This window comes from Rhodamnia argentea, chromosome 10 (assembly GCF_020921035.1).
Source record: "Rhodamnia argentea isolate NSW1041297 chromosome 10, ASM2092103v1, whole genome shotgun sequence".
NCBI lineage: Eukaryota > Viridiplantae > Streptophyta > Magnoliopsida > Myrtales > Myrtaceae > Rhodamnia > Rhodamnia argentea.
The window spans coordinates 14,371,186-14,395,556 of NC_063159.1; the positions used below are offsets into that span (position 1 = coordinate 14,371,186).

Consider the following 24,371-nt stretch of genomic DNA (forward strand, 5'->3'; position numbering starts at 1 on the left):
GAGTAACCTCTCTCTCAAATTCTATTCCAAAAAGGAACTAATATAAAACAAGAAGAACGGACAATATAAATCGAATAAATGGAAGTGTCGTGTTTAACCGTATTACAGATGACCCGGCTTAGCTGCATCTAAACACGATTTGATTCGAAATTCAAAGCAATGGATGTTACATTTCTCCCATTACCAATATACTTCAATTAGATTAATATCACTCGTGGAAAGTCAAATCTTGAGTTGTGCTAGGGATGAGTTGATTGAATTTCGCCATATTCCAAATTCCATATTCGTTCTCAGTGCGAATTGACTGGAATTAGGGGCGCCACCACGACAAAAGCGCACGCGAACTTGCTTGTTGTTGGGTCCTAAGCAACAGACCGAGTCAACCGTGTCTAATGGACTAGTTTAGAATTAGGTAATTGGGCAAAAAAATTTGCGCAAAAGTCATTCCATTGTAATAATTACTTTGAAGCCCAATAAATACGGTTGAAAACCCAGAAATGATACGTTGGAAGAATATGAATAGGTTGATCATTTCGCTCCTTTGTATTTCAAAACGACAAAAAGACCTATGAAGAGGTATTTCCTTAATCCGAAGGACAATACTTAGGTTCTCCCAATAACGAAAAAAGCGTGTCATGCGTTGCATCTAACTGGAGTTCGAGGAGGTGGAGGAGCAAGATCGGAAAAATGAAGCATTCTAGTTGTGAGATATAAAATGAAACCGTCATCGAAATTGAAATCTCATTGGAAAAGAAACTTATCAAATATGTGGAGTTTCGTTATTTATTTATTTATTTTTGCAAGAAAAAGGTCGCTCTTTTTTCTCAATGTCAACTTTTTTTTTTTTGTTTGGGGGTTGGTTGGGGGTCGTTTATCCACAATAAAATACAAAAAATAGGAAAATAGGAAATTAATTTAATTAATTAATTTAAAGAAAAAGAGAGAGAGATAAGCTGCTACCAACTCACGGAGCACCACTCGAATGCGCTTCCGTGCTATCCCTCTAAGGCTCCTATCTATCTCCCCAATCTCGATTTCGTTTCACACAAATTTGTGGGCCCCTCCCCACTCTCTCTCTCTCTCTCTAGAAAGAAGCAAGCTAGAGAGAGAGAGAGAGAGAGAGGCAGGGCATGAAATCGAAAAAAAAAAAGAAGAAAATAAATAAAATGAAAAAAAAAGAGGACAAAAAGGAGGGAGGTCGTCTCATATGAATGAATTATGTGATGACCCAAGAAGAAGCCCGTCATTATCGTTTGGTGCTGGTGGAATTTGGCTTTAGCCTTGTTTGGACATTGATCGAATCCAAAGCCTCCATTTCCTAATTTTATCTTTCAATTATTCGGTTTCCCCTCTCAGCTCTTACTAAACCCTCTGCCAAAAGCTCCGATTAGATACCCGACAAGCGACGCCGTATGCACGCTATCTAACACCCATCCCCCTCTCACGTACAAGTCCGATTAGGCGGCGTGCACGGAATTAACCGGAGGCGGAAGATTCCGTGTTCGAATGTCCGATCCCAAAAAAAAAAAAAAAAAAAGAAACTTAACTTTACAAGCGGAGGAAGAGCGCAACAGACAAGCGACGTGGAATAATTCGACGAATTTGATGATTCGCAATTTCCCTTTCTCCCATTAAGACCGTGTTTGATCCCATAAACTTTGGCCCGATGTGCGGTGTGATCTCTAAACTTTTAATTTCATCGACATGGTCCCTGAATTTTCGCGTAATGTGCAATGTAATTTATGAACTTTCAATTTGTTCAATGTGATCGCCCAACTTTTTGAACATCTTCAACTTAATACCCGAAATATAAGGGAATGTCTAAAGTCGTCCTTGAACTTGAATCGGTGGTTTGACTACATGGAAAATCTTCCTATAATTCAAGGATTGAATTGAACATGTTCCAAAAATTCATGAACCATATTAACCAAATCAAAATTAATGGATCATATTACACGTTGAATCAATGTTTAGGGACCATTATGTGATTAAAGTAACTAAGGAGCCATGCACCTGAGCATATTTCCCCAGAGAATAAAGGATTTGGAACTTCAATGTCGTGGGGAACGGAACAAGGTCGTCCAGATTTGGTCTTGGGGAATAATTAGATTATTAGTTAATTAATCCCGAGAGTTTGACTTTGCGAGTCCTGGCGTGATGTTAATATTATCACGGACGAACTTAACCACATGACTCGCCGCTCTGCTCTCCCTACCCTCTTCTTCCCCCTCCCACGTGATTTGATTGAAGAACAAGTTAGAATTAACTCAGCTACAAAAATTTCCACGGCCAAATTAGGGTTACTGCGATTCATGATATTGGCTAGAGTTGCCGAAATCTCGATACTAGCCTCCGCAAGACTTTAGAGTTCGTAATCTGCACGCATTATTGCGGGGTGATACCGTAAGTAAGGCCGGCGGTTCTCGACATGACATGCGATAACGGAATTCGGATTTTAGATAAATGGGTCAGTCCATTTATGAAATGAAGGGAAAGAAAAATGGATTTAATGCAGGCTTGTGACGAGTCCACACAAAAAAAAAAAATAAAAAAAAATCCAGTGCCCCGGACGACGGTGGAAAGCTTCTTTGGTCTTAAGCGAGCGTTCCTTTCGTATACCAGTTTTCAGTTTCCAATTAACAACAAGTAGATCTATAGGACATACATGAACACTTCCATGGAAATATCCTCAGTGCTGGCCGAGCGAAGTCCAAGAATGGATCAAGGGGGGTCAACGGCAATTTCTTTTGTTGTGATATTCATTACTTATATAATGGGATCAGTCTTCGAACAGGGTAAAATGATGATGATGATAAACATTATAAACATAGCTATTATTCAGTACTTAATGTACTTGGTGATATTAGATAAATGGAGAAAATCTCGAGGCAGAGAGACAATTTCTGAATCCTGGATGTAGTTACGACATGAATCATAGAAAGGACGATCAGAGTCGTCTGTCTTTAGTGAAGAAGTATCTTCTTCGGACAAAAATCCAAAACTCGATCCTCCGAGGACTCCAATCCATCCTCATTAGGGTACGGCGGGGAATCGATGATCGGGCTCCGCGGAGCGGAACATACATAATGGGAAATATCTCGATCTAACATCGATCATGCACGACACGAGACAAAACGGCGAATCAAGTTTAGGAAATATTATTTTTTTTTAATTTCCTAACAATTGCGACTAAACAAAAAAAAAAATCCTAACGAGAGCGCTTTTAACAAAAAGGCCAAAAAAAAAAAAGGGTTGAAGTTTGGCGTGGGGGGAAACTAGGAAGGCGCGTAAATGAGCACGCTTTAGTTGGGGCGGGGCTTTACGGTGCATTAAAAGCCGCGAGCTAGGGGAGCATAAAGGATCGCACCACCCGCATCCACATGCCTATGCCCGCTTTCCATTTTTTAATTAAATTACACTTTAGCCATCCATTTATGCGTTTATTCAATTTCATCCCATTTCCTGTGGCTTAGTAATCAAATCGATCCCTCGACCTAAATCCGATTCCGAGGAAGGACGGTCCCCCGAGAGAGATCGACCTTCACGAGGCTCCAGCTACTCCGCGCTCATCGACCCAACCATCGAGTTTCCAATCGCTCCGTCGCTTTTTGCTTCGACCCAAATGGGCACTCGGGTGAAATTGGGTTTCTCCACAAATCAAGGTCGCGGATTGAACCGATGCACTTATCGCTTGCGGTACATGAACCCGACACAAAAAAAGAAAAAAGAAAAAACAAGCCTCTGTTGGAAAATTCAAACCGACCAAAACATGTAGAAAAGAATCGAAATGCCAATTCTTATTGCCACGGATTTATGTACATTCCTGGTAACAAAATTTCGTAGGACGAAAAATAAAACAAGACAGATACATGAAAACCGAACCGATGATTGGCATTTCTCTTCATCGGAGTACTGTAATTCGCTATTTTATTTGTCTATGAACTTCTTCCTTTTTCCTTTTTCTTTTTGTGTCTCTTAACAGTCGCTATAAACAGAAGAATCCACCTCGGACGAACATATTTGCCTCATGATCATACCCTTTACGTCACGATTATGACTGTTATTGCCATTATTGCCGTATTTGATCAACGCCGCCCCTGAGTCGCCGCCGCCACTCCCCGAGTCCTCCGGTGACACCACCAGGTTGACGTTGGTCAGCACGAACTCGTTGCTCGCGAGCTGACTCAGCACCCCCGACTCCGTCACCGGGCCCTTCCTCTTGTGCTGCTGCCCCGACGCCCGGACGATCTCGTTCAACATCGCCGTGGCCAGCCGCCTCACCCCCCTCGTCCCGCCCATCACCACCTCGGGGCTCACCGACCCGGGCGGCTGAGTCCGGGCCGAGTTCCTCCTCCCGTGTTTGTTCGATTCGGCCTTGCTCGCGGCCACCGTCGTCAGCAGCAGGTGCACCGTCTCGGGGCTCCGGCTCCTGACGCGGCCGAGCGGGTCGCCGAGCACGGCCCAGCTCTTGGCGTCGATCAGCATCGCGTGCTTGAAGTTCCGCCGGACTCGGCCGAGCAGCATCGAGTAGCATGCCCACCGCCGCAGGCTCATGGGGACGTGGTCCAGGAACCCGGAGAGCGAGTTCTCAGGGTCGAGCTCCCCCGCCTCGAAGCCCACCACCGACCCGTAAGTCGGCCGTTTCGACTTATCCCGACGCGCCGCCCCGCCGCTCTCGGCGGCGGCGGCGTCGCTGCTGGAATTGCCAATCCGCGCGCGCTTGCCCCACAGCGGCTCGCTGGCTTCCTTGGACGACTTCGCGAAATGGGTGGAGTCGAAACTCGCGGGAGACCTCGAAGCCGCGGCGGTCGCATTGAATCGCTGCGTGTAGTGATAAAGGAGCTTCGAGAACGACTCGTCTTCTTCACGAATTACGGAACCGAATCTCGAGGCCGAGGCGCGGGAAGGGAAGATGAGGACGACGTCGGCTCTGGCCGTGAGGCCGGAGCGATGCAGCGTCCGCAAGAACAGGCGGAGCTCTTCCTCAGAGAGGTTGTCGACCAGGTGAGCGACGACGAGGTCACTCATGGCGCGCGTGCCTCTCCTGTACAGAGTGCCCATCCCCTGCAGCGCGAACTGGCGCTTGGAACCGCTATTTTTGGGCTTTGCCCTCCAGGAGAAGGTGGGGAACGACCAGAACGGGGAAGGAGCGCGGTCGTTTTGGGGCTTTGGAGTGAGGAGAGGCTGAGATTGCTGTGGGCGGCGTTGCGATGGTTGCCGTTCGGGCAAGAAGCGGCGGGAAAAGGAGGCGGAGGGGGAGGGGGAAGGAGGGTCGAAGGTGGAGAGAGTGAAGACGAGGAGGGTGAGGCAGACGAGGAGGGCGCAGACGGAGATGGTGGACTGGGCTCTGCTCAAGAGTCGGCCGGAGTGGGTCCTTCTGAACGAGGAAGGAACAGGAGGGCAGGGAGAGGAGGACAAAAGCTTGGGTTTGTCGGCAATGTCGGATGAATCGGAGGTGGAGCGGTGTTGGTGCTGCTGCTCTTCGGGGAAGAAGACGAGGAGGAAGCCCATGCCTGAGCTCTGGCCGCTGGTCCTGCCCTTGCTCGTCGCTAATATGCCCATTCTCTCTCTTCTCTCCCTGTTTCAATCTTCGGCTGAGTAATGGCCGCGAGTGTGAATGTGAACTGTGATTGCGATCGCGCGTGCGTGCGAGAGAGAGAGAGAGAGAGAGAGAGTTTGGAGTCTCTGTTTCTGGATTCTGGTTCCGCCTGTGAATGTTTTCAATGGTAAAAGCAGAGCGATGGGTCGCAATTTTAAACCCGACTTGATTCACGTACCATGAATTCCAAAAATTACACCCCAACTTATAAATGTGTTGTCCCACGCATCATTTTTAATCTTCGTATGGCCCGTTTATCTCTCAAAAAATGAATAATTTTTAAATATTTATTTCAAATAATCGTGTTCCCGTCACCGATAACTATACATATCGCTGTATATTTTTTAGAAAAAAATAAATAATTTTTGAATTATAAAGAGTGAGAATTGAATACTTGTTTTTTTTTATTTTTATATAAGTTAGTGTAAAAAGGAATGTTCTGGAATGGGAGAGGGCAAAACCATTTTAACTGCAGCGTGGGGGGGTACAGTGTGACTGTGTGAGTCCCGAGAAGGACGCAGCCACGACGCGTCCCACGTCCCCCTCTGGTTCTGGCTATGGTTCTGCTGCTGTTTCTGATCAACTAATCAATGGACGCGTCACCCTTTGTAACTACCTCGAAATAAAGGAAGGGGTGGGACGAGTTGGCCAAACTGACAAGGTCTTGCGTTTTCTTGAGATAACGACACGATCGTTTTTCACATTGTGTGGTTCAGTTTCTGACCTTTTAATTTTATCAATGTGCCCTTTAAACTTTAACTGAATATATAATATTAATTTTTAATTTGATCAATATAACACCTAAACTTTTAGAATATGCTCAATAGTGAAGGCACCTCAGAACCGCCGTTGAAAATTTTAAGAACATGCGGTTCACTTCGTTTTTTAATATTAATTTTTAAAATAATAAATAATAAAATAAACATAATAAATTATAAAATACAATCAAATTGTACATTGTAATAAAATATGGAGAAAAAAAAGAGAGAGGAGGAATGGGCTTGAACTTATGAATTATCATTAGCGCCTACATATCTTCTTGGGGATAGAAGAATTGTAGTTCTTTTTTTGAGACCCAACTTTCAATATTCAAATTCGCTAAAAAATTCATGGTATCGATATTTCGCCATCGTCCAATCGTCGACACAAGCTTGAGTTAACTTCGAGCTTAATCTTAAACGGCGAGAGTCCAAAATTAATCCTCCAAGACTAAATACTTGTTCAATCGCAACCGTTGAAGAATGGGTTGCTAATATCGACGAGCGATGAGGGCGAGAATTGATAATCGATTTGGTGACTCTTCCACCACTTCAGATTTCAAATCTATACTATGTTCTACATCACGAAACTCAAATTGAGTAGTTAAATATTTTTCTAATTCAGAAATACTAACTATTGCCCCTTTTTGTTTTTTTTTTCCTACTCTTAAGCATATTATACCTTCTACTAAGTGAACTACCACCTTATGAGGCGGTAGATTGTAAAGATCCTAATCATTTAAACCATATCTACTACAAAATTTCTATATAATACTACTATAGATTCTTTAACATCTCCTAGTATATTTGAAATATCTATTGAATCTTCCAAATGTAAACAATCATAATAATACACATTCAAATAATCTAGTAAACCGTCTAATTTAATACGTAGATAAAAACAATACCAACTAAATAGAAATAGGAATTTGCAAATAATAATGACCATTTTTCTCGATTACTAAAATAGTTCAAGCTAATTCGGTATCATTTTCTTTATAACTTACGCAAGTCATTAGAGAAAATGAATTGCGTGTGATATAAATACAGTAAAGTCTTGATCAAAAATTTTCAAAAAGCAAAATTAAAAGGAGAAGAAGAGGAATTGGATAAAAACAAGTAAAAATTTCCCCGGTGATATTGAGCGATTGGGAGTGGAAACAACCATCTGATTCGCTAATTAGTTGCTTAGTATTAATTGCTCCCTCATTAAGAATGGCGCTGCTCCATTGTATGCAAGTCATGAGGTCGAATTCGGGTTATGTGACGGCTTGTGTTGAACCCTCGATTTGTTACATTTGTTATTTTAAGTATTGACACGTCGGCAATCCAAAGGATTTTAACTTTTAATGAAAGATACTCGCACGTTACGTGTACGGTCGGAAAAAGGGGGCTATGGTTATGGAACGCCTGAGCTCTGATTTGGTTTTGCAGCTGCGATGCTTCCCAGTTATGGTACGTTAGTATTTTTTTTTTTTTGGTCGATATACGTTAGTAAATTTGATATGTGTAATTTTTTTAACTTTTTTCCGATAACTGGTCACCTCGATAAATATTTTGGAAAATTCAAAAAATCCCCTCTAAATTGGGTACAATTTAATTTAAAATATTATCACGTCAGTATTTTTCGTTAGACAAATTAACGGTGTTAGCGGGCACCAACTTGACAAGCTTGAGAACTTGATTACATTTTTTTATAGTTTTAGAACTCAATTGCGCTTTCGCAACAATATTTAGGTTTTCTGGTGAACTTATCCCATAAAAATAATCCCATGAAATGGGCCATGTACTAACCAAGAAATAAATAAAATAAAATTGGCGACATTATGAATCACCCCATTTCATCGACGGTTTAAATATTTACGGAATGATAATCACATGCGAATTTGGCGAACATTTTCGCACCCTTGACGAGGACACTTTTGTCTCAAAATTTAGGAATCACACATGCCCGCACCACGGGTATAGATTTTCCCCTCTAGCTGATTTAAATATCGGGGTCTCGTCGGTATCTAAACAAGTCGCACCATAATGTACGACAAATGTACCGATCACGGCTGAGGTCGCGATTCCTCATCCACAGGAACAAAAAAATGAATCAATTGATCAAGCACACAAAGGGAAATTAGTAGGAGCTCCAAAGGGATTGATGATTGGTATGGTGGGGACCGTGGGGTTGTATTTATCACACAAAAATCGAATGGAAATCTAAAATCGCTCTGGGTAGAGGTGGTAAGCCTTCGATGAGTATCAGTCGAACGGGGCTCGGTGCCGACAAGTTTGGGCGTGACCGGCCCACTCGGATTCAATTCAGTTCACACTCGAAACTCGACCCACCCGCCTTTATTGGTCGTGAGAAGACACCTCTTGCGTGGGGCCCTCCCTCGGAACATATCGCGAGCTTTGTCTCCTCTTCTACGATGGATTCATTTCGAAATACGTTCCACGTGAACGATAATTTTTAAATAATTTATTTATTTTTCGCGAAACAAACACGATTTTTAAAATGTTTATTCGCGAACTTTTGAGTCTTTCATCTTATTTTCTTGAAATGGCGCCTTGGTACACTTACTAAAATAGTCCATAATATTTCTATAATTTTAGACTCTCGACTCTCGAGGAATTGATCTTATCGATCGCTTCACTTGAAACTAATTGGTCGGGAAGATAACGGAGTATCGGTTTCGAAGTATTTTTAACTATACATATCGTGCTAACACGAAGAATCACTTTTTAAAGTGATCAACTATATCGATTAAAACTCGTTATAAACTATGGTCAATTTCATACCCGGCATATTTATCGTTTATCACATATATAGTCTATACAAATACATTAACACACGATCTAATTGTTAATATCATTAGAAGCATGATAAAAAAAATTAAATCCAAATCCGTCTCGTGATCACCTATGTACGTAATGCATGTTTATACACGTGTATATGTTATAAGAGAAACTTGTGGTTAATTGTTGGGGTGTGGTTCATACTCTCATGTGATAGAAAAGCACGTCGGTCCCGTTTCACGTAGAGCTGGTAAAGGTCCGGGGGAGCCACTCTAGCGAAGGGGACAGTACTTCTGAACATTAGTGAGCTTTTACGATTTAAATTCATAATTTTTCATTAGTAGCTTGAGTTTAGGCTCGTGAATAGCAACTACTATATATAATTTCTTCGTTTGTAATTAAGTGATGTGATGAGAGGTGAGAGGTGCTAATTATAGTAAAATTTTCTACTAGACGTAGCCCTAATTTAAGAGTGAATTAGGATAAAATCTCATGTTTCAATTTCTCTTTCTTGTTTTACATTTTACTTGGACTTGATTGTACGCTGAATCCTAAAATTAATGATATTCTTGCTTTCAATTTTGTATTCGTAATAATTCTCAATTACTCGATAGATCTTCCATCCTTTCATTTCATCACGAGTGAAGTTATTTTAAAAGATGGATTCAGTTATATTTAATTACTTTTTATTCTCTAGTAAAATGAGACTTTCACAATTTGTGCTTCGCATCCAAGGCGGGTAATTCTTCTTCTTTTTTATCCTTTCTGTTTTTACAGAAATAGCGGAATATTACTTTCGCACCGTCGAGAGACGATGTTCGCGGTCGTGGAATGTTTCCTCCTCTCGACGAAGCAGAGAAACTGTGACCGGGGAGGAGGAACCGCGGAATCACGTGATGGAGAGGACGGGGACCTAATCCGGGTGCCACGCTACCAACCGTCGACAGTGGAGGTGGGGGCAGCAAGATCGGACGGCCATGATCCGTTTTTCCGGTTTCCATGGGGCCCATCGGGTGTCGGTGCTGTGATCCGTATCGAGCCGTGGGGCCCCCCTCCAGTTCCAATCTCAACAGTCCTCGAAGCGCGCGTGGCCACTCCTACGGTGAGGCCCTCTACACCAGAACATCTTTGATATCGTGTCAGGACATGACCCCCGAACTAGACCGAACCAAAACAGTCCTCAGATTTGATGGAACCTTCCATGAAACCAGTGCAAGCGCGATTCTCCAGTTCTGCATGGCGCTTAAAATTCCAATTCTTTTTTTATCCGACCATAATTTATTGACAAAATGATATAAATAATATCTAAATTTTGACTCAATATATAATATAATTTTTAAAATTTTAGTTTGATTGGTATAGTCTATTTGACCAATACCATATTGGTCAAAGGGATCATACCGATCGAATTAAAAATTTAGATATTTCACCGCACATTGAGCTAAAATTTATGGACTATCTTAATCAAATTAAAAGTGTACGAACTACATTGCACATTTAATCAAAGTTCAAGAACTATTTGTATTATTATCCCTAATTTTTTTTTTTGGTCCAAATATTATTATACCTAATTTATTTGGTGATTTTCTATACGTAGACATTTTGTAATTGAATTTCAACGAAACGACAAACTTGGATCCCATGTGGTACGATCGAGAGATCGTTCTCTTGAGGGATTATTGAGAACCAAAGTCATTAGTTGTTCTCTTTCAAACAGGAAGATTTTTCGACAGTCTTAACCAAAAAGATCAAGATTGCGGTAAAGTAGCATTGTTAGTAGTCAGACCGAGCCATTTTCGCAAGGCATGTGTATATGTTTGGTTAATAAGATCCGCCAACGAAATTAATATTGCTGAACCGGCCAGATTGCACGGTATGTCTAAAACACGAAAAGTCGGTCCAGGAGGATCAATCACAATCACCACCAAAAGCCATGAATCCAGAAGTGGAATTCGTAATTGCTTAATAGATTCGGAAATTAAAAGCACGAGCCTTTTCTTAATACACAAAAGCACAGGGGTGAGAGAAAAGCTATCGGGCGAGATTTAGATCCACCATTTCTTTAATACAAAATGTGGATTTCATTAGCAGTTCAGTTCAGACCGCGGGCTTCTGGATTTAAGCAAAACCGATTAAATTAAGTATACTCAATTAAGCAGACTTAGTAAAAGGTCACTAGATAGAGATTCGAAGCCCCGACTTAGGATATGTCACTAGAAAAAGTTGGTACTTTGAAAGTTGTGAACCTGCTTTACTTTTGCTGTCCTGACTTGTGTGGAGCGATTTGATTAGCTCGACCTAACAAGCCGTTGTGATTTTGTAATAGGTCCTGGGTCCTCGGTCCTCTAAGCTACTGTTAGACCTAACCTACGAATTATGGCTCGAGTGCCCAATACAAATTAATCACGGTCCACCCCGCTTTTCTTACCAACAGTGGAGACCAATGCCGGGGGAGATGTCTCGGTTTGTGTTCGTACTGATGTCGTTGCCAATGGGGAAAGAGATACGAGGCATGTGCTTGGGGACGAGGAGTGATGTGTTCTTGTATCCTCCGACGTTATTCCAACGGTACCATTCGTGTGCTAATGGGCCTATCGAACCGTAAAGGCCAGACCAGATTCGCAATTGGTTTACGGGGTTTTTGAGTTGTAGAGCGCAACCGGTGTCAGGTCAGGCTACCGGAGGGGCTACCGCGGCTGCCTCCGTCACCAACATTTCGGTTTGGGGCGATTACTCGGCGTGGTCCAATCCGATCCGATGGGCCTAGTGTTCACCAATTATTGGTCGGGCCGTACGTAATTCTAAACTTATCCAATTGATAGATTTTTCTAGATCCAATGAAAGCCCAAGCATAGCCATTTGGTGGGTCCCTCGGCAACTTCCCATGGGCCTAGGACAGGCCCGAGTCTCCATTCACAGCCCAAAAGCCTTTTTGGGGCCAGATTTTCGCATTTTCTTTTTAATATTTTGTAATAAAATTGGACGAGAGGGCGTTACCGTGCGACCCCCTTTTTATCTTTTGCTAGTAGACCGAGAAATTCAGAAGACATTACTCAGTTTAATTCGTTAGATTCGAATTCAATTGAATATGAACATTTAAATTTTAAAAATATTTCTTAAAATATATGCTAAGAAATCATTTTTTAGGAAATTAATAATATTTCAATGTTTGGTTGAAATTTGAAAATAAACTTTGGTAAAATTGATTAAGTTATTTTCTAGCTTTTTGCTTTTTGAAAAGTTAAAACTCGGGAGTCTCGGTCGTTTCTCAGGCCCAGCCACCGAGAACTCGAACACGAGCGTGGGAGACACGAGCTCAGGTTTCAGTAACTTGGGCGGGAGAGCTGGGCATGCGAGCAGGAGGATTGGCATTCTAGGCCCAGCTTCTAAGTCTTTGTGGAATTGAGCAGAGTCTGGTGGGAGTAAGACTCGAGAATGGTTGCCAAGGAACCGGGTGCAAGCATCGAGGTCTTGGGCATGGTTGTGGGGAACTCAAGCATAAGCATCAGCCGCTCGGTTGCCGGTGATTAAATGTGTCAAATGGATGAGTCGAGTCGAATATGATCTAACCCATATTGGAAAATCAAAGCTACACATATCATGAAATAGTCATTAGTCACTGGAGATGTCTAACCCATTTTGACCTATATTTAGTGACCCATACCCTACTTGACCCTCAATTGATCCATACTGGACCCGACCCTTTTTGACCCATATTACCAAAACACACTAATATTGTAAGAAAACCTATACAACTCATTTAACATACTCTAAGCTCTTCACATGTATATGTTATGTGAATAAAAACTTCACATCAAATAAAAAAGAGCAAATTAAAACATAAAATAAAAAATGTATAAATTGAAATACTTATAAAAAAGAAAGACTGACAAAATGGATTGTGACCCATATTTTTTTTTCGAACGACCCATATTTAATGAGACCAGTTTTGTACGGGTAACTCGTTTTTTGAAAACATATATACATGTGTTTAATGAACTCAACATACCGTCAAGCATGCTTGATCCGAATTCCCCAACTTGCTTTCCAACCGAATCTCAGTTCACGAATTCATGTCCAGGAGCAAATCAAGCCCCGTCCCATCTTTAGGAGTTGTCAGAAAACGATCTATTCTAGTCATTAGACCACGGTCTATGACAAGCGACAATAACCCATTTCACATCAAATGCCCAACAACACGAACCTCGAATCTCTTTCACCCAGCAAATGAAATTTTACAGGTAAAACGTTGGGACACTGGTTTTCGTCCCTTAATTTTACGACGTGACAGACCAAGATAATATCATTTGAAGAAAAGAAAGTTCAGCAGCCACCTCATACAATTCTAGCTACATTGGTAAAAGCATTTTCCATTGTAGGTTTGCCCTTGAGTCAAGTAGACGACACTCAAAGCATTACAGGAACGATTATGATCCGCGAAGGAAAACTACGGTAGAGATGGAGGATGAACTTCCACCGCGGGTTTAGCCCTGAATCCCAATTCTCCATCTGTCTAATTGAAAGAAACATTGTAAACAGAAGTGGCTTAGAAACTGCAAATAGAAATGCGATACACAAGGAAAGCTACCAATGCAATTGCCAGATTTAACTCTAGGAGCTTTCGTTCATCATCACCAGTGAGAAATCAAGTTGGACTGTGAAGACAACACCATACCATGGTTATAATCCGAAAACTCGAGTTCACATGTTTCCCATAAATGGCACTCCAAAGTACAAAATCAAAAGAAAGAGAGACAAAAATGACAAGAGTGCCGAGTCAAGGGCAAAAAACTCCCCCACCCAAGAGAATCTTAATCCCCACCAGGAAGAAAAATCTCAACTCAGCAACACTTCACCCAGAAATGCTAAGTCAGACCGAAGGGCTTTGGGCAGAAGACAACCACGGCCACGCAAGAAAAGAGAAGAGCCACTGCTGTCTTCAGAAAGTGTTCGAATTGAATGCCATGACATTACCCATTGCCACAAAATCTCCCGAACTCAGTCGTGAGTCATGATGACCCACCAAAACAACCGCACAGCTTCAACAAATTCTTCTCCTATTGATTGTTTGAAGTCTACTGAGAGAGAGAGAGAGAGAGAGAGAGAGAGGGTTTCTGGCGACGGAGGCGGGCATCGGAGGCGTTTGAGTTACTAGGGCAAGATTATTTGCGGAAGCTGCGTGCGTGAGCGTGACCCAAGTCCAACTGATTAGATGGGTTGAAATGGATCGGAAATGAGTTCTATTGGTAATTTATTTTTGACCCATCTAATTTAGCTTTAACTTTTTTGACCCATTTTTACTGGACCCACTAAAAACTAACAACTCACGTAAAACCTATTTTATACAAAATATGGGTTATATATGGGTTATGGACTCATATTGACAGGTCTACCGGTGACTTGGATGTGGGAGCCAGGTACCTAGGCACAACTATCGAGGATTCAAGCACAAGCGTCGAGATCTTGCGCCTTTACCCGGGTGCTCGGGCGCGAGAGTTAGCTTCCTCGACATAATAGCCGGAGACCCGAGCTCATTTTGAGAGACTTGGGCTCTCAACTGTTATGGATCTGGGTCCAGGGCTTTGGGTGTGGCAGCCGAATACCTGAGCATAGGCACCAAATTCTTGGTCCCCTTGAATGGACCTAGGCTCGGGTGCCTGTGACTTGGGCGCAAGAGCCAAGTACATGGGTATGACCGTCGAGGTCCCAAGCCACACCTCGATAGACCCAAGTCTACGTGCTGGTGACTCGGATGTAAGAGTGGGGTACCCGAGAACGGTTGTTGGGGACTTGAGAAACGGTAAGGAGGCCTCGGGCTTAACCTTGAGTGGCTTAGGCCTGACCTTTTTGAATTCGAGTTTGGTCGCCATGGAACCGGTCTCGCTCTCGACGGACCTCGGTTTGGAAGCAAAGTACTCGGGACTCAAGCACGACACCGGGGTCCCCAGCCAACCTTTGGGACTCGGGCCTAGCCACCGAGGACCCGGGATGCCCATGTGTCGATGTATAGTCGTATTATTGATAACAATTCTTATTCTCTAAAAGAAAATTAACTTTTAAAATTCAAGTATAAGTCTTTTATCGACTCATATTTCTAAACGATCCGAGTGCTTTAAAATATTTGCTGATAGAAGATTTACTTAGAAACAAACGGAGTTGAAGTAACAGTAAATTTTTTTGACAGGGGCATGTTAGCAAGTTTATCCGGATATGGTTGCTTCGGAGCTCTACCCGAAAGTTTTGACTTTCGATTCCAAAGAAAATTTTCAGAGAATTGTCCTTTTTTTTGGGCCAACAAAAGGGATTTAATGGTTACAATGGCCGTCGATGGGCACATTGCCCTTGAATTTGAGGTCTTTGAGGTGACTCTATCTTCAACACGGTACGTCTTGGGGATTTTCATCTTCTTATCAAAGGGATAATCTGAGCGACCCTATTGAAACACTATCATAAAAGTCTTCGTACCCATTATGAAACAATTGGGTTTTTGCTTAACGTGAAATACCAAGAAATTATGAACGTGCTTTATAATTTTTTGAAGCCAGCCGACTTTTGGCTAGGTGAACATGACGTGAGTATGTGAACATGACAAAGTTGCGATGTTTTAAAAATTATAAAACTCGAAATGGTATTTCCCTTACCATGAAAACTCGAAATTGTTTCAAAAGTTTTTGTATGCTTCAAAGTCATCAATATTTAGCATCCGTAAAAATCCCATGGTACTTAAAAGTGGCACATTTTTTCAATAGAGTATTTTTGAAATTTCACGATGTTTTCCAAACAAATACCTTTTTCCTTCAAGTCCTAATAATTACATACGAGGTGTCACTTAAATTGGTAGGATTAATGTGAGAAATATTCTTTTGCCATCGTGGAATCAATTAAACCATGAGACTGAAAATCTCGAAAAATTCAAAATCATAATGAAATGTAGAGCAATCAAATTTCTCAACATTTTCATGGTACTTGAGCTTTGCATGTTAGAATTTTTATTTGCTTCTTCAAACGCAAAAGTTCCAATTAACTTGATTTAGAGGAACAGAGTTAATTGGAAAAATTTAAGGAAAATTCAAAATCTTGAAATAAAATGATTAGAGGGGAAAAAAAAAAATCAGCGAGTTCAAGCTAAAAGTTGACTTTTAAGATTACCATTAGACTATTGAAGAAGAAAACCGGCTCCATGTGTGACTTGGCCCTTTTCTCCCTGTCCTATGGTGCCACCGGTTCGTTTAGTTCTCAAGCAGAGTCCTCATCTCCCGTGAAGTTCGACGCTTCCCGCCGGCTTTCGCCGGGGCAATCACGAACTCTCATCCGCCGACGAAGTCCATCACCGCCCTCGCTCGCCTCCTCATGGCTGCAGCAGTTCCCGCCCACATCCCCCGCCCTTACCTCGCCGAGCACTCTCACCATTCCGACTCAACTCGCTTCCCCCCACGTCCACGCCGCGCTCGCTCCACCGCGCGAATCACCTGCAAAACGTCCTCGGCGGACCAGTCGGCTGCGTTCGAGCCGAAGAAGTCCGTGCTCGTGGACTACGACGAGGGACGACACGAGGTCTCGACTCGAGTGAGCGGGCTCAGGAAGAAGGATATACCGAGGCGGTACAGGATACGAGTGGAGGCCGACCGGTTCCAGAAGGACTGGACCGTGTCGGAGGTAGTCGAGAAGGTTTTGGAGCTCAAGCGTTGGGAGGATGTTCAGGGAGTGTTGAATCACTGGGTTGGAAGGTTCGCGAGGAAGAACTTCCCGCTTCTTATCAAGGTATCGTCGTAAGGTGTAGAACTTGTTGGTGAATACCGTAATTGATGATTGAATTTGAGTAGCCTGAAACACAGGAACTAGAAAGGTGAAATTGGTGATGTTATCGTTTTGGCTTTGGAGTTGAGTTTGCCAATTTTCACTGCTATCTTAGTTGTAGGGTTGGATTTGTTCGTTTGCTTTGTTGTTGCGGTTAAGTTTGGTTTATGGTGGTCGCTACTTGGTTTCTAGGATACAATCGGCATGTGATGAGAGGTAAGAGGCATTCAATTTGAAGTTTGAAATGGTGAAATTCAGCATTGGTGCGTACCTGTTACTTCGCATATGTATTGAGTAGGATTGTAGGGGAGAAACTTCGCAGAGTTCATTTCCAAGTTTAGCAGATATTCATGCAGTTGGCTGTATCATTTCGAGCTAGGAAGGGCTCTGATTTTTGCATGTCGCTTCATATTTGAATTAAAACACGATAATAGACAGATTTCTGCATTAATTTGTCAAACGAAAACAGACTGATGTTGTTTCTGATTCCACTTGTAAAGCTGATGTTTCTCTCTTGGTTAATCATTCATGGAATTTGAGTGGAACTACTCACTTTCTGTCTTTTATGTTTTGCAGGAGATTACACAAAGGGGGTCTATTGGACACAGCAATGAAGTTTTTAAATGGATGAAGAATCAAAAGAACTACTGTGCTCGTAGAGACATCTACAATATGATGATAAGGTTGCATGCTAGGCATAACCAGACTGATCAGGCTCGTGGTTTGTTCTTTGAGATGCAAAAGTGGAGGTACTGTGAATGAACTCGTTTATGCTTTCTTTATCCTCCTCCTAGTCTTCCATTGCTTCGAATATCTGGTGATAGAATACAAAAATGTTCCTGAGGCAATCACACATAGTTTCCAGGGCATGTGTTTTTTTCTTTTAATGCTCTTTTGATGTCTAATATGTGGTGTAATGCTATTTAATCTACGGTCACTGAAATAGGAGGGCAAAAACATTCTGTTTTACACAGAGAGCATCGGCAAACCTTAGTGATACCTCAGATTTTGCACCATGGTTTCCCCTTAGCAGCATACTGACTCTTTGTTTTTGTTTGTTTCACCTGCATATTATCTTATCTTAGAATGCAGTGTTGATGCCGTTGCGTATGGATCCATAAGATGAATAATCCCCTTACTAATGATGTTTCCACGTCAACTTAAGTTTTTCCTCTGCAGGTGCAAGCCTGATGCTGAAACCTATAATGCTCTTATAAATGTACATGGACGAGCGGGTCAATGGCGCTGGGCTATGAATATCATGGAAGATATGCTCCGTGAGGCTGTGGGTATTTCCATTTTATTCTCACGATTCTTATCTGGTTTGGTGCGAGCTTCCTTCAGCAACATTTTCATAAGAAATGGCGCTGACGTGATACAAACTTCCATTTATAGCCTTCAAGATTTGCGAAGTACTTAGGATGAACCTTTTCCAGTAGCTTTTTTCATTTGGTGGAGACTGCTTAATGTAATTCTTGCATGAAATGGAGTTCTTCTTCGGGCTGTTTTTCTCTCCCGTTTCCGAAGTAAACTTTTTGTTTCTTGTGTGACCTATTCTTTTTGGAGGACAAAATAATATGGTATCATAGAAGGAGAACCTGTTGTTTACATTGCTGTTAGAAAGCCCAAGTGAATGAAACTGGATTTAATGATGGTTTTATTCTTCTTGCTTTCTCAATTTCATGATGAATACCTCATGTAGTCCCTAAATGCACGTTCATAGAATGCCATTGCCATTTCTGTAGATCATCTTTCTCAATCATATATTTGCACTATGTGAAAGAGTACAAAAGTTAGAATATCTCTCTCTGTACAACTTTGCTTGGATGTCATCAGGCAACTTAGGACTTCTATTACTAGCTAGTACTTGTTGGAGTAGATGGCAGTGTGAAAAGCATTTCCCATCAAGTGACCAAATGGGTTAACTCGTGTGCGAATATGCAAACTTGTGCTTTTTTTGTCTTGCTCTATAACGTCTTATTCTAGACACTATAACTAGTTTTGTTTAATCAAATATTGTGACACTATCCCGTGTTTGCAGATTCCTCCTAGTCGATCGACGTACAACAACTTGATCAACGCATGTGGATCTAGTGGAAATTGGAGGGAAGCTCTCAAAGTGTGCCAGAAAATGACAGAAAATGGAGTGGGTCCTGATCTTGTGACACATAATATCATTTTATCTGCCTACAAGAGTGGCTCTCAGTACTCAAAAGCTTTATCCTATTTCCAACTGATGAAAGGGACGAACATACGTCCTGATACCACTACTCTTAACATTGTCATGTACTGCTTAGTGAAGCTTGAAGAATATGGGGAAGCCACTGATATCTTTAATTCCATGAGGGAAAAGAGAGCAGAATGCCACCCTGATATTGTGACGTTCACTACCATCATTCATATGTATTCAGTCTGTGGACAGATTCAGAACTGCAGGGCTGTCTTTGACACAATGATTGCTGAAGGTGTAAAACCTAATATTGTCTCATATAACGCTCTTATAGGTGCATATGCTTCTCATGGAATGAGCAATGAGGCTTTATCAGTGTTTAATGAGATAAAAGCTAGTGGTCTCAGACCAGATGTGGTGTCTTATACTTCTCTACTTAATGCTTACGGGAGATCCCAGCAACCGAAGAAGGCCAGAAATGTATTTGACATGATGAAAGGAAACAAATGCAAGCCAAATATAGTGAGCTACAATGCACTCATTGATGCTTATGGATCAAAAGGTTTGATTGTAGAAGCTGTTGAGGTTTTGCGAGAAATGGAACTGCAAGGGATTCAGCCCAACATTGTTTCTATATGCACACTATTAGCAGCCTGTGGCCGTTGCAGGGAAAAGGTCAACATTGATACTGTGCTTATAGCGGCACAGATGCGAGGAATAGAACTCAATACAGCTGCCTATAATTCAACTATTGGGAGCTACATGAATGTTGGGGAATTTGAGAGAGCTACTAAAATGTACAGATCTATGAGAGCAAAGAAAGTAAAACCTGATTGCATTACCTACACTGTGTTGATAAGTGGTTGCTACAAGATGTCAAAGTACAATGAGGCGCTTGAATTTTTCAATGAGATGATGGATTTGAATGTTCCTTTGACAAAGGAGGTTTATTCGGCCGTAATCTGCACCTATAGTGGACAGGCAAGAATTTGGGCAAGACGTGCTTTGAATAATGATGTAAACTTTATGAAGCTAATATATATATTCCTATTATTGTCGTGTTTCAGGGCCAGGTCACTGAAGCAGAATCCCTGTTCAGCAAGATGAAAATGGCTGGTTGTGCTGCCGATGTTGTTACATATACAGCAATGATACATGCATATAATGCAGTAGGTAAGTTCTTTCTTTTTTTTTAACCTTTCAAGATGATAAGAATATCCAGGTTAGATCTCACACGTTCTGTCAAATGCAGAGAATTGGGAAAAGGCCTTTTCATTATTCCAGGAAATGGAAATGAGCAAAGTAAATCTGGACACAATAGCGTGCTCAGCTCTGATGAGAAGTTTCAATAAAGGAGGTCGGCCATCTAAGGTTCTCATCCTTGGAGAATATATGAAAGAAAAGAACCTGCCCTTCAATGATGCTATACTATTTGAAATGCTGTCAGCCTGTAGCATGTAAGCCTAAATTTGCTTGTTTTCCTTTTTCTACTTTTAGATTACAGTTCTGTCTGCTCCTGTGCGAATTTGTTTTGCATTATATAGGATAGATCTTAGCAATTCTAGTCCCTGATAGCACTAATGTTAGAATAAGCTTTTAATGTGTGACACTTATGTTCTTATAGTTCTTTTGCTAATTTATGGGCAAATATTACTAGTCTATTGGAATTCATGAGGCAATCTTCTAAGATAGTAGTCACCCATGAGTGTGAATATGACTGGGGGCTGGAAGGATCTTGGAATTACTTTGTCTAAATACTTTCAAATTCCTTATAAAGTTTCCACTAGCCTGTTCAAGTGGGGAGACCACAGGCATCTCTCTTGTGAAATGAAGGAGGGAAGAATCTTCTTGTAACTGGCTTGAGCTTCTCCTCTGTATCTGTCGGTGTATATTATGTAGTTAACCAGGATACTATTCAAAGTTCGGTTGATCACGTGGATGTACCTTTAGTAAATTGGTTAGATAAGTGGTTTCCATTCTTTTTGTAAAAACCATTGTAAAAGCAGTTTTTATTCAGGGCAATGTGATGATATCTCCATGTGCTACCTTCTGCAGTAGCGCTTTTCGTTCTCTTTCTGTAAAGCTGTTTTTATTGACACTAACAGGTAAAATCTTCATGTGCTTTCCTTTTATGGATCATGAAGTACATCAGGCATGATGGCTAAAAACTCTTGCATTAATTGTTGGCTTCATGGCGATCCCATCATGTTCAGTATGTACTGTTTATTTGTTGGAAGACTGAAAAAGTGGTCCTTGCAAAAAGCTATAGGATGTTGTGTGTTTAAAGCCAACTGAAGCACTTTGCAGTTAGCTTTTTAAAATTTTCTTTTGTCATCAGGATTTAGAATCTTTTAATAGTGCTTTAATTGGTAGTGACGAGCGTTGATGGATGGTTAGTCAGAAAATAAGCACTGGATGGGAATCACATATCTTGCGCAATGCTACTGCTTTCATTCATTGCATTTTCACTACCTCTTACGACCGATCATCTTTCGATTTAATGTTTATGAGTTCTGTGTAATTTCTCCAAATATTTATTGGGACATCCTGTCATTGGTTTTGAACTTTTACATAATATCTAGTAGCTGCAAATGATGGCTGTATCACTTGATTATATATCTGAAGAGAATTCGATATCTTATGCTTTTCATTTTACTGCTATAACTCCATCTCATTTTGATAACTCATTGTTCAAGTTCTGAGGGGTGCCTTTCTGTGAAATTGATTTTCCTCATTTTCTTCAAGTACTCACTGTTGATAACCAGGAACAAATCTAATTTGAATTACATTTCAAGATTGCGAGATTGGAGGACAGCAATTACTATGGCTGGATTGATTGAGCCTTCCTTATCAATGGTGTCAATCGGATTGCTAAATCAACTTTTGCATTTTCTTGGAAAAAGTGGGAAAACTGACGCGATGATAAAGGTAATTGGAAAAAAGCTAATTTGATGAGAATCCAACGAAGCCCCCCTTCCCTCCTCCTCCTCCTCCTCCTCGTCAAGCCACAAAAAGAGCACTTGCAGTTGGTTAAGTTGAGAATATGGTCCTTTCTCCTAGAACAGATGTTGTGAAAGTGAACAAGCTCATGCTTTTCTTAAAACACGTGAACCTCTGCAAACTACCTTCTTTTGCCAATCTTGTTGTGGCTTTCCTTCATTTGGAAGAATATCTTGAGAATTATTAAAATGTCTGCTCAAGAATCTGCAAAATAGTGGCTGGATTTTCTTTCTTTTTGATTTTTCATGAGGTTTTGTTGATTAGGTTTCAAAATTAGTTAATATGGGCTATTTTCGTGGTTTGCAGTTCTTCCACAAGATATTGGCATCTGGCACTGAAGTGAACTTCTCCACCTACACAATATTGTTGAAAAATCTTCTGGCTGCTGGAAATTGGAGGAAATATATTGAGGTGACAAGTACGATGATTTTATGTCTTGTCAAGTCCTTAATCAGGATTATGTTGTCTGATGGAATCCCTGTAATTATTTTCTTCGGGCAAGCTGACCAGTGATTGCCCATTTGTTGACAAATTATGCTATTTTAAGTAATCTTTTAATCTTTAGCGCAAAGTAAATATTACAGCAATGGAAAAAGGTCCAGTATGAATAGAGAACTAAAAAGCATCTTCATGTCTAGATACTGGAATGGATGGAAGAAGGAGGAATTCAACCTTCAAATAGCATGTATCATGACATAATCTCGTTTGCCCAAAGGAGTGCCGGCGCTGAACATGCTGCTTCAATATATCATCGAGTTGGTAAGCAGACTCCTGATTCTCTTGCCTGGATGTCATCTTTCTTTATGATCCACAACAGATATCCATCTTCAATTATTATTGTTTCTTTGGGATCTTCAGTGGTTGACATGTGTATTGTGATTTCAATCATGTCATAGATCTGTTGATGAGAGTCACACTTCAACTCAGAATTGGTGTCTGATTAGCTCTAGTAACTTGCAGCGATATCATTTGTGGGTACTCAAAAGTTTTGACTGGTTTTACTTAGCATATTTCCTTTTCCCAATGCAACTTGAGTTTTTGATTTCGGTTGCACAGTTTGATGTAGTTTCTTGCTTGCATATGATGCATGCAGAAAGAGATTGGTTGTGCGTTCAGCAGAGAGCAATTTATATCTTTAAGGCTTTGTTTAGGAAGGGGGGGAGGGGAGAGAACATTAGTATGGGTAGAGATTTTTGAAAATTTTGAAATTGTCTCTTGCAATAATTTGGAATTTTACTCCTCCGTCTCTCATTTTCCCTCCTCCCCTCCCATCCATCATAAGTGCTTGCATAATGCTAAGCATTTGTCTAGTTTGAATGCATGGTCTGACCGCAGTAAGCATATTTTATTGCAAATACACACTCGACGCCTTTACCTCATTCTCTAACTTCATTTTTTTCATTTGTTTAGCTTCTAAATTCATTTTAAATGACTTCCCAATGCCATCTTATCCGTTTTAGCTTCCTCCTTTTCATTTCCTCTGTTTTATCGTGGTTGTGCTTCAGGGTTGTTAAAAGAGAAGTCTGCTGACTTGGCATTAGATCGTAGCATTGGCACCTTCACATAAAGCCAATGAGGTGTTCATGACAACTCTTTCACATCCGAAGGATCAAGCTTGCAGATAGGATGAATATTGCGGTGACCAAAACGTATAGTGGCTCATATACCAGCATATGTGGGAAGGTGCAGGTTAAAGAAGATAATCCTTAGCTAAGAGGCTTTTGACTCAACAACATCTGCCTTCCTCGGAATGGTAGAGGTCCAGCTCTCAAATGACTTTCCGACCTTGGATCTTTGGATCAGATGAAAATGGTTGTCACGGAATCCGCTTGGCCATTGTCTTACAAAGCCCCTGAAGGAGGAGGAGGAGAGGCTTTTGACTCAATGGCATCTTCCTTCTATGGAATGGTAGAGGTCCAGGGTTAGGCGACTTTGGAACCTTGGTTCTTTGGATCGGATGAAGAAGATTTTGTGAGGGAATCCACATGGCCATTGTCTGACAAAGCCCCCTCAGAAGAAGAAGAAGAAGAAGTTGTTCCCGGAGATGAAGCTCCTGTTATGTTTCGGCCTATAGATCTATTAAAATTCGAGAAGTGCTCCTTTTCCATAGTATTAATAGAAAATGTAGAAAAAAGAGCTTAATTCCAATTTTTGAATGGGGAAAGAATTTTAGGTTGAACTAATGCGCTTATCTCTCTTTAGTTCGGATCATGCCGATTTTAAGATAATGCTGTAGATAATATCGGAAGGTGGTGACTTG

At 41.3% G+C, this 24,371-nt stretch overlaps 2 protein-coding genes and 1 long non-coding RNA gene across 6 annotated transcripts; 1 reads left to right on the forward strand and 2 right to left on the reverse strand.

Annotated features, from left to right (window-relative positions):
- Positions 1-2,217: 2,217 nt before the first annotated feature.
- On the reverse strand, positions 2,218-14,148 carry LOC125312693. The gene is made up of 3 exons (XR_007196784.1): positions 14,055-14,148; positions 12,193-12,196; positions 2,218-2,228 (listed from the first exon to the last, which is right to left on the reverse strand). It is a non-coding gene; the product is annotated as an uncharacterized LOC125312693 (long non-coding RNA).
- LOC115732879 lies at positions 3,971-5,712 on the reverse strand. The gene has a single exon (XM_030663565.2). The coding sequence runs from the start codon at positions 5,560-5,562 to the stop codon at positions 3,976-3,978; it is 1,587 nt and encodes a 528-aa protein (XP_030519425.1). The 5' UTR covers positions 5,563-5,712; the 3' UTR covers positions 3,971-3,975.
- Positions 14,149-16,362: 2,214 nt separating the features above from the next.
- On the forward strand, positions 16,363-24,070 carry LOC115732853 (pentatricopeptide repeat-containing protein At2g41720). 4 transcript variants are annotated; one of them, XR_007196752.1, is made up of 11 exons: positions 16,363-16,905; positions 17,518-17,690; positions 18,121-18,226; positions 18,983-20,092; positions 20,179-20,284; positions 20,364-20,568; positions 21,907-22,039; positions 22,418-22,522; positions 22,750-22,870; positions 23,617-23,800; positions 23,915-24,070. XR_007196752.1 is itself a non-coding variant. In XM_030663546.2 (10 exons), the coding sequence occupies exons 1-10, from the start codon at positions 16,495-16,497 to the stop codon at positions 23,676-23,678; spliced, it is 2,532 nt and encodes an 843-aa protein (XP_030519406.2). In that variant the 5' UTR covers positions 16,363-16,494; the 3' UTR covers positions 23,679-24,070. The 4 variants fall into 4 exon arrangements, 2 of the variants coding, with proteins under 2 accessions (XP_030519406.2, XP_048127521.1); XM_030663546.2 differs by having other exon boundaries at positions 23,617-24,070; XM_048271564.1 differs by having other exon boundaries at positions 16,782-16,918; positions 23,617-24,070.
- Positions 24,071-24,371: the final 301 nt, after the last annotated feature.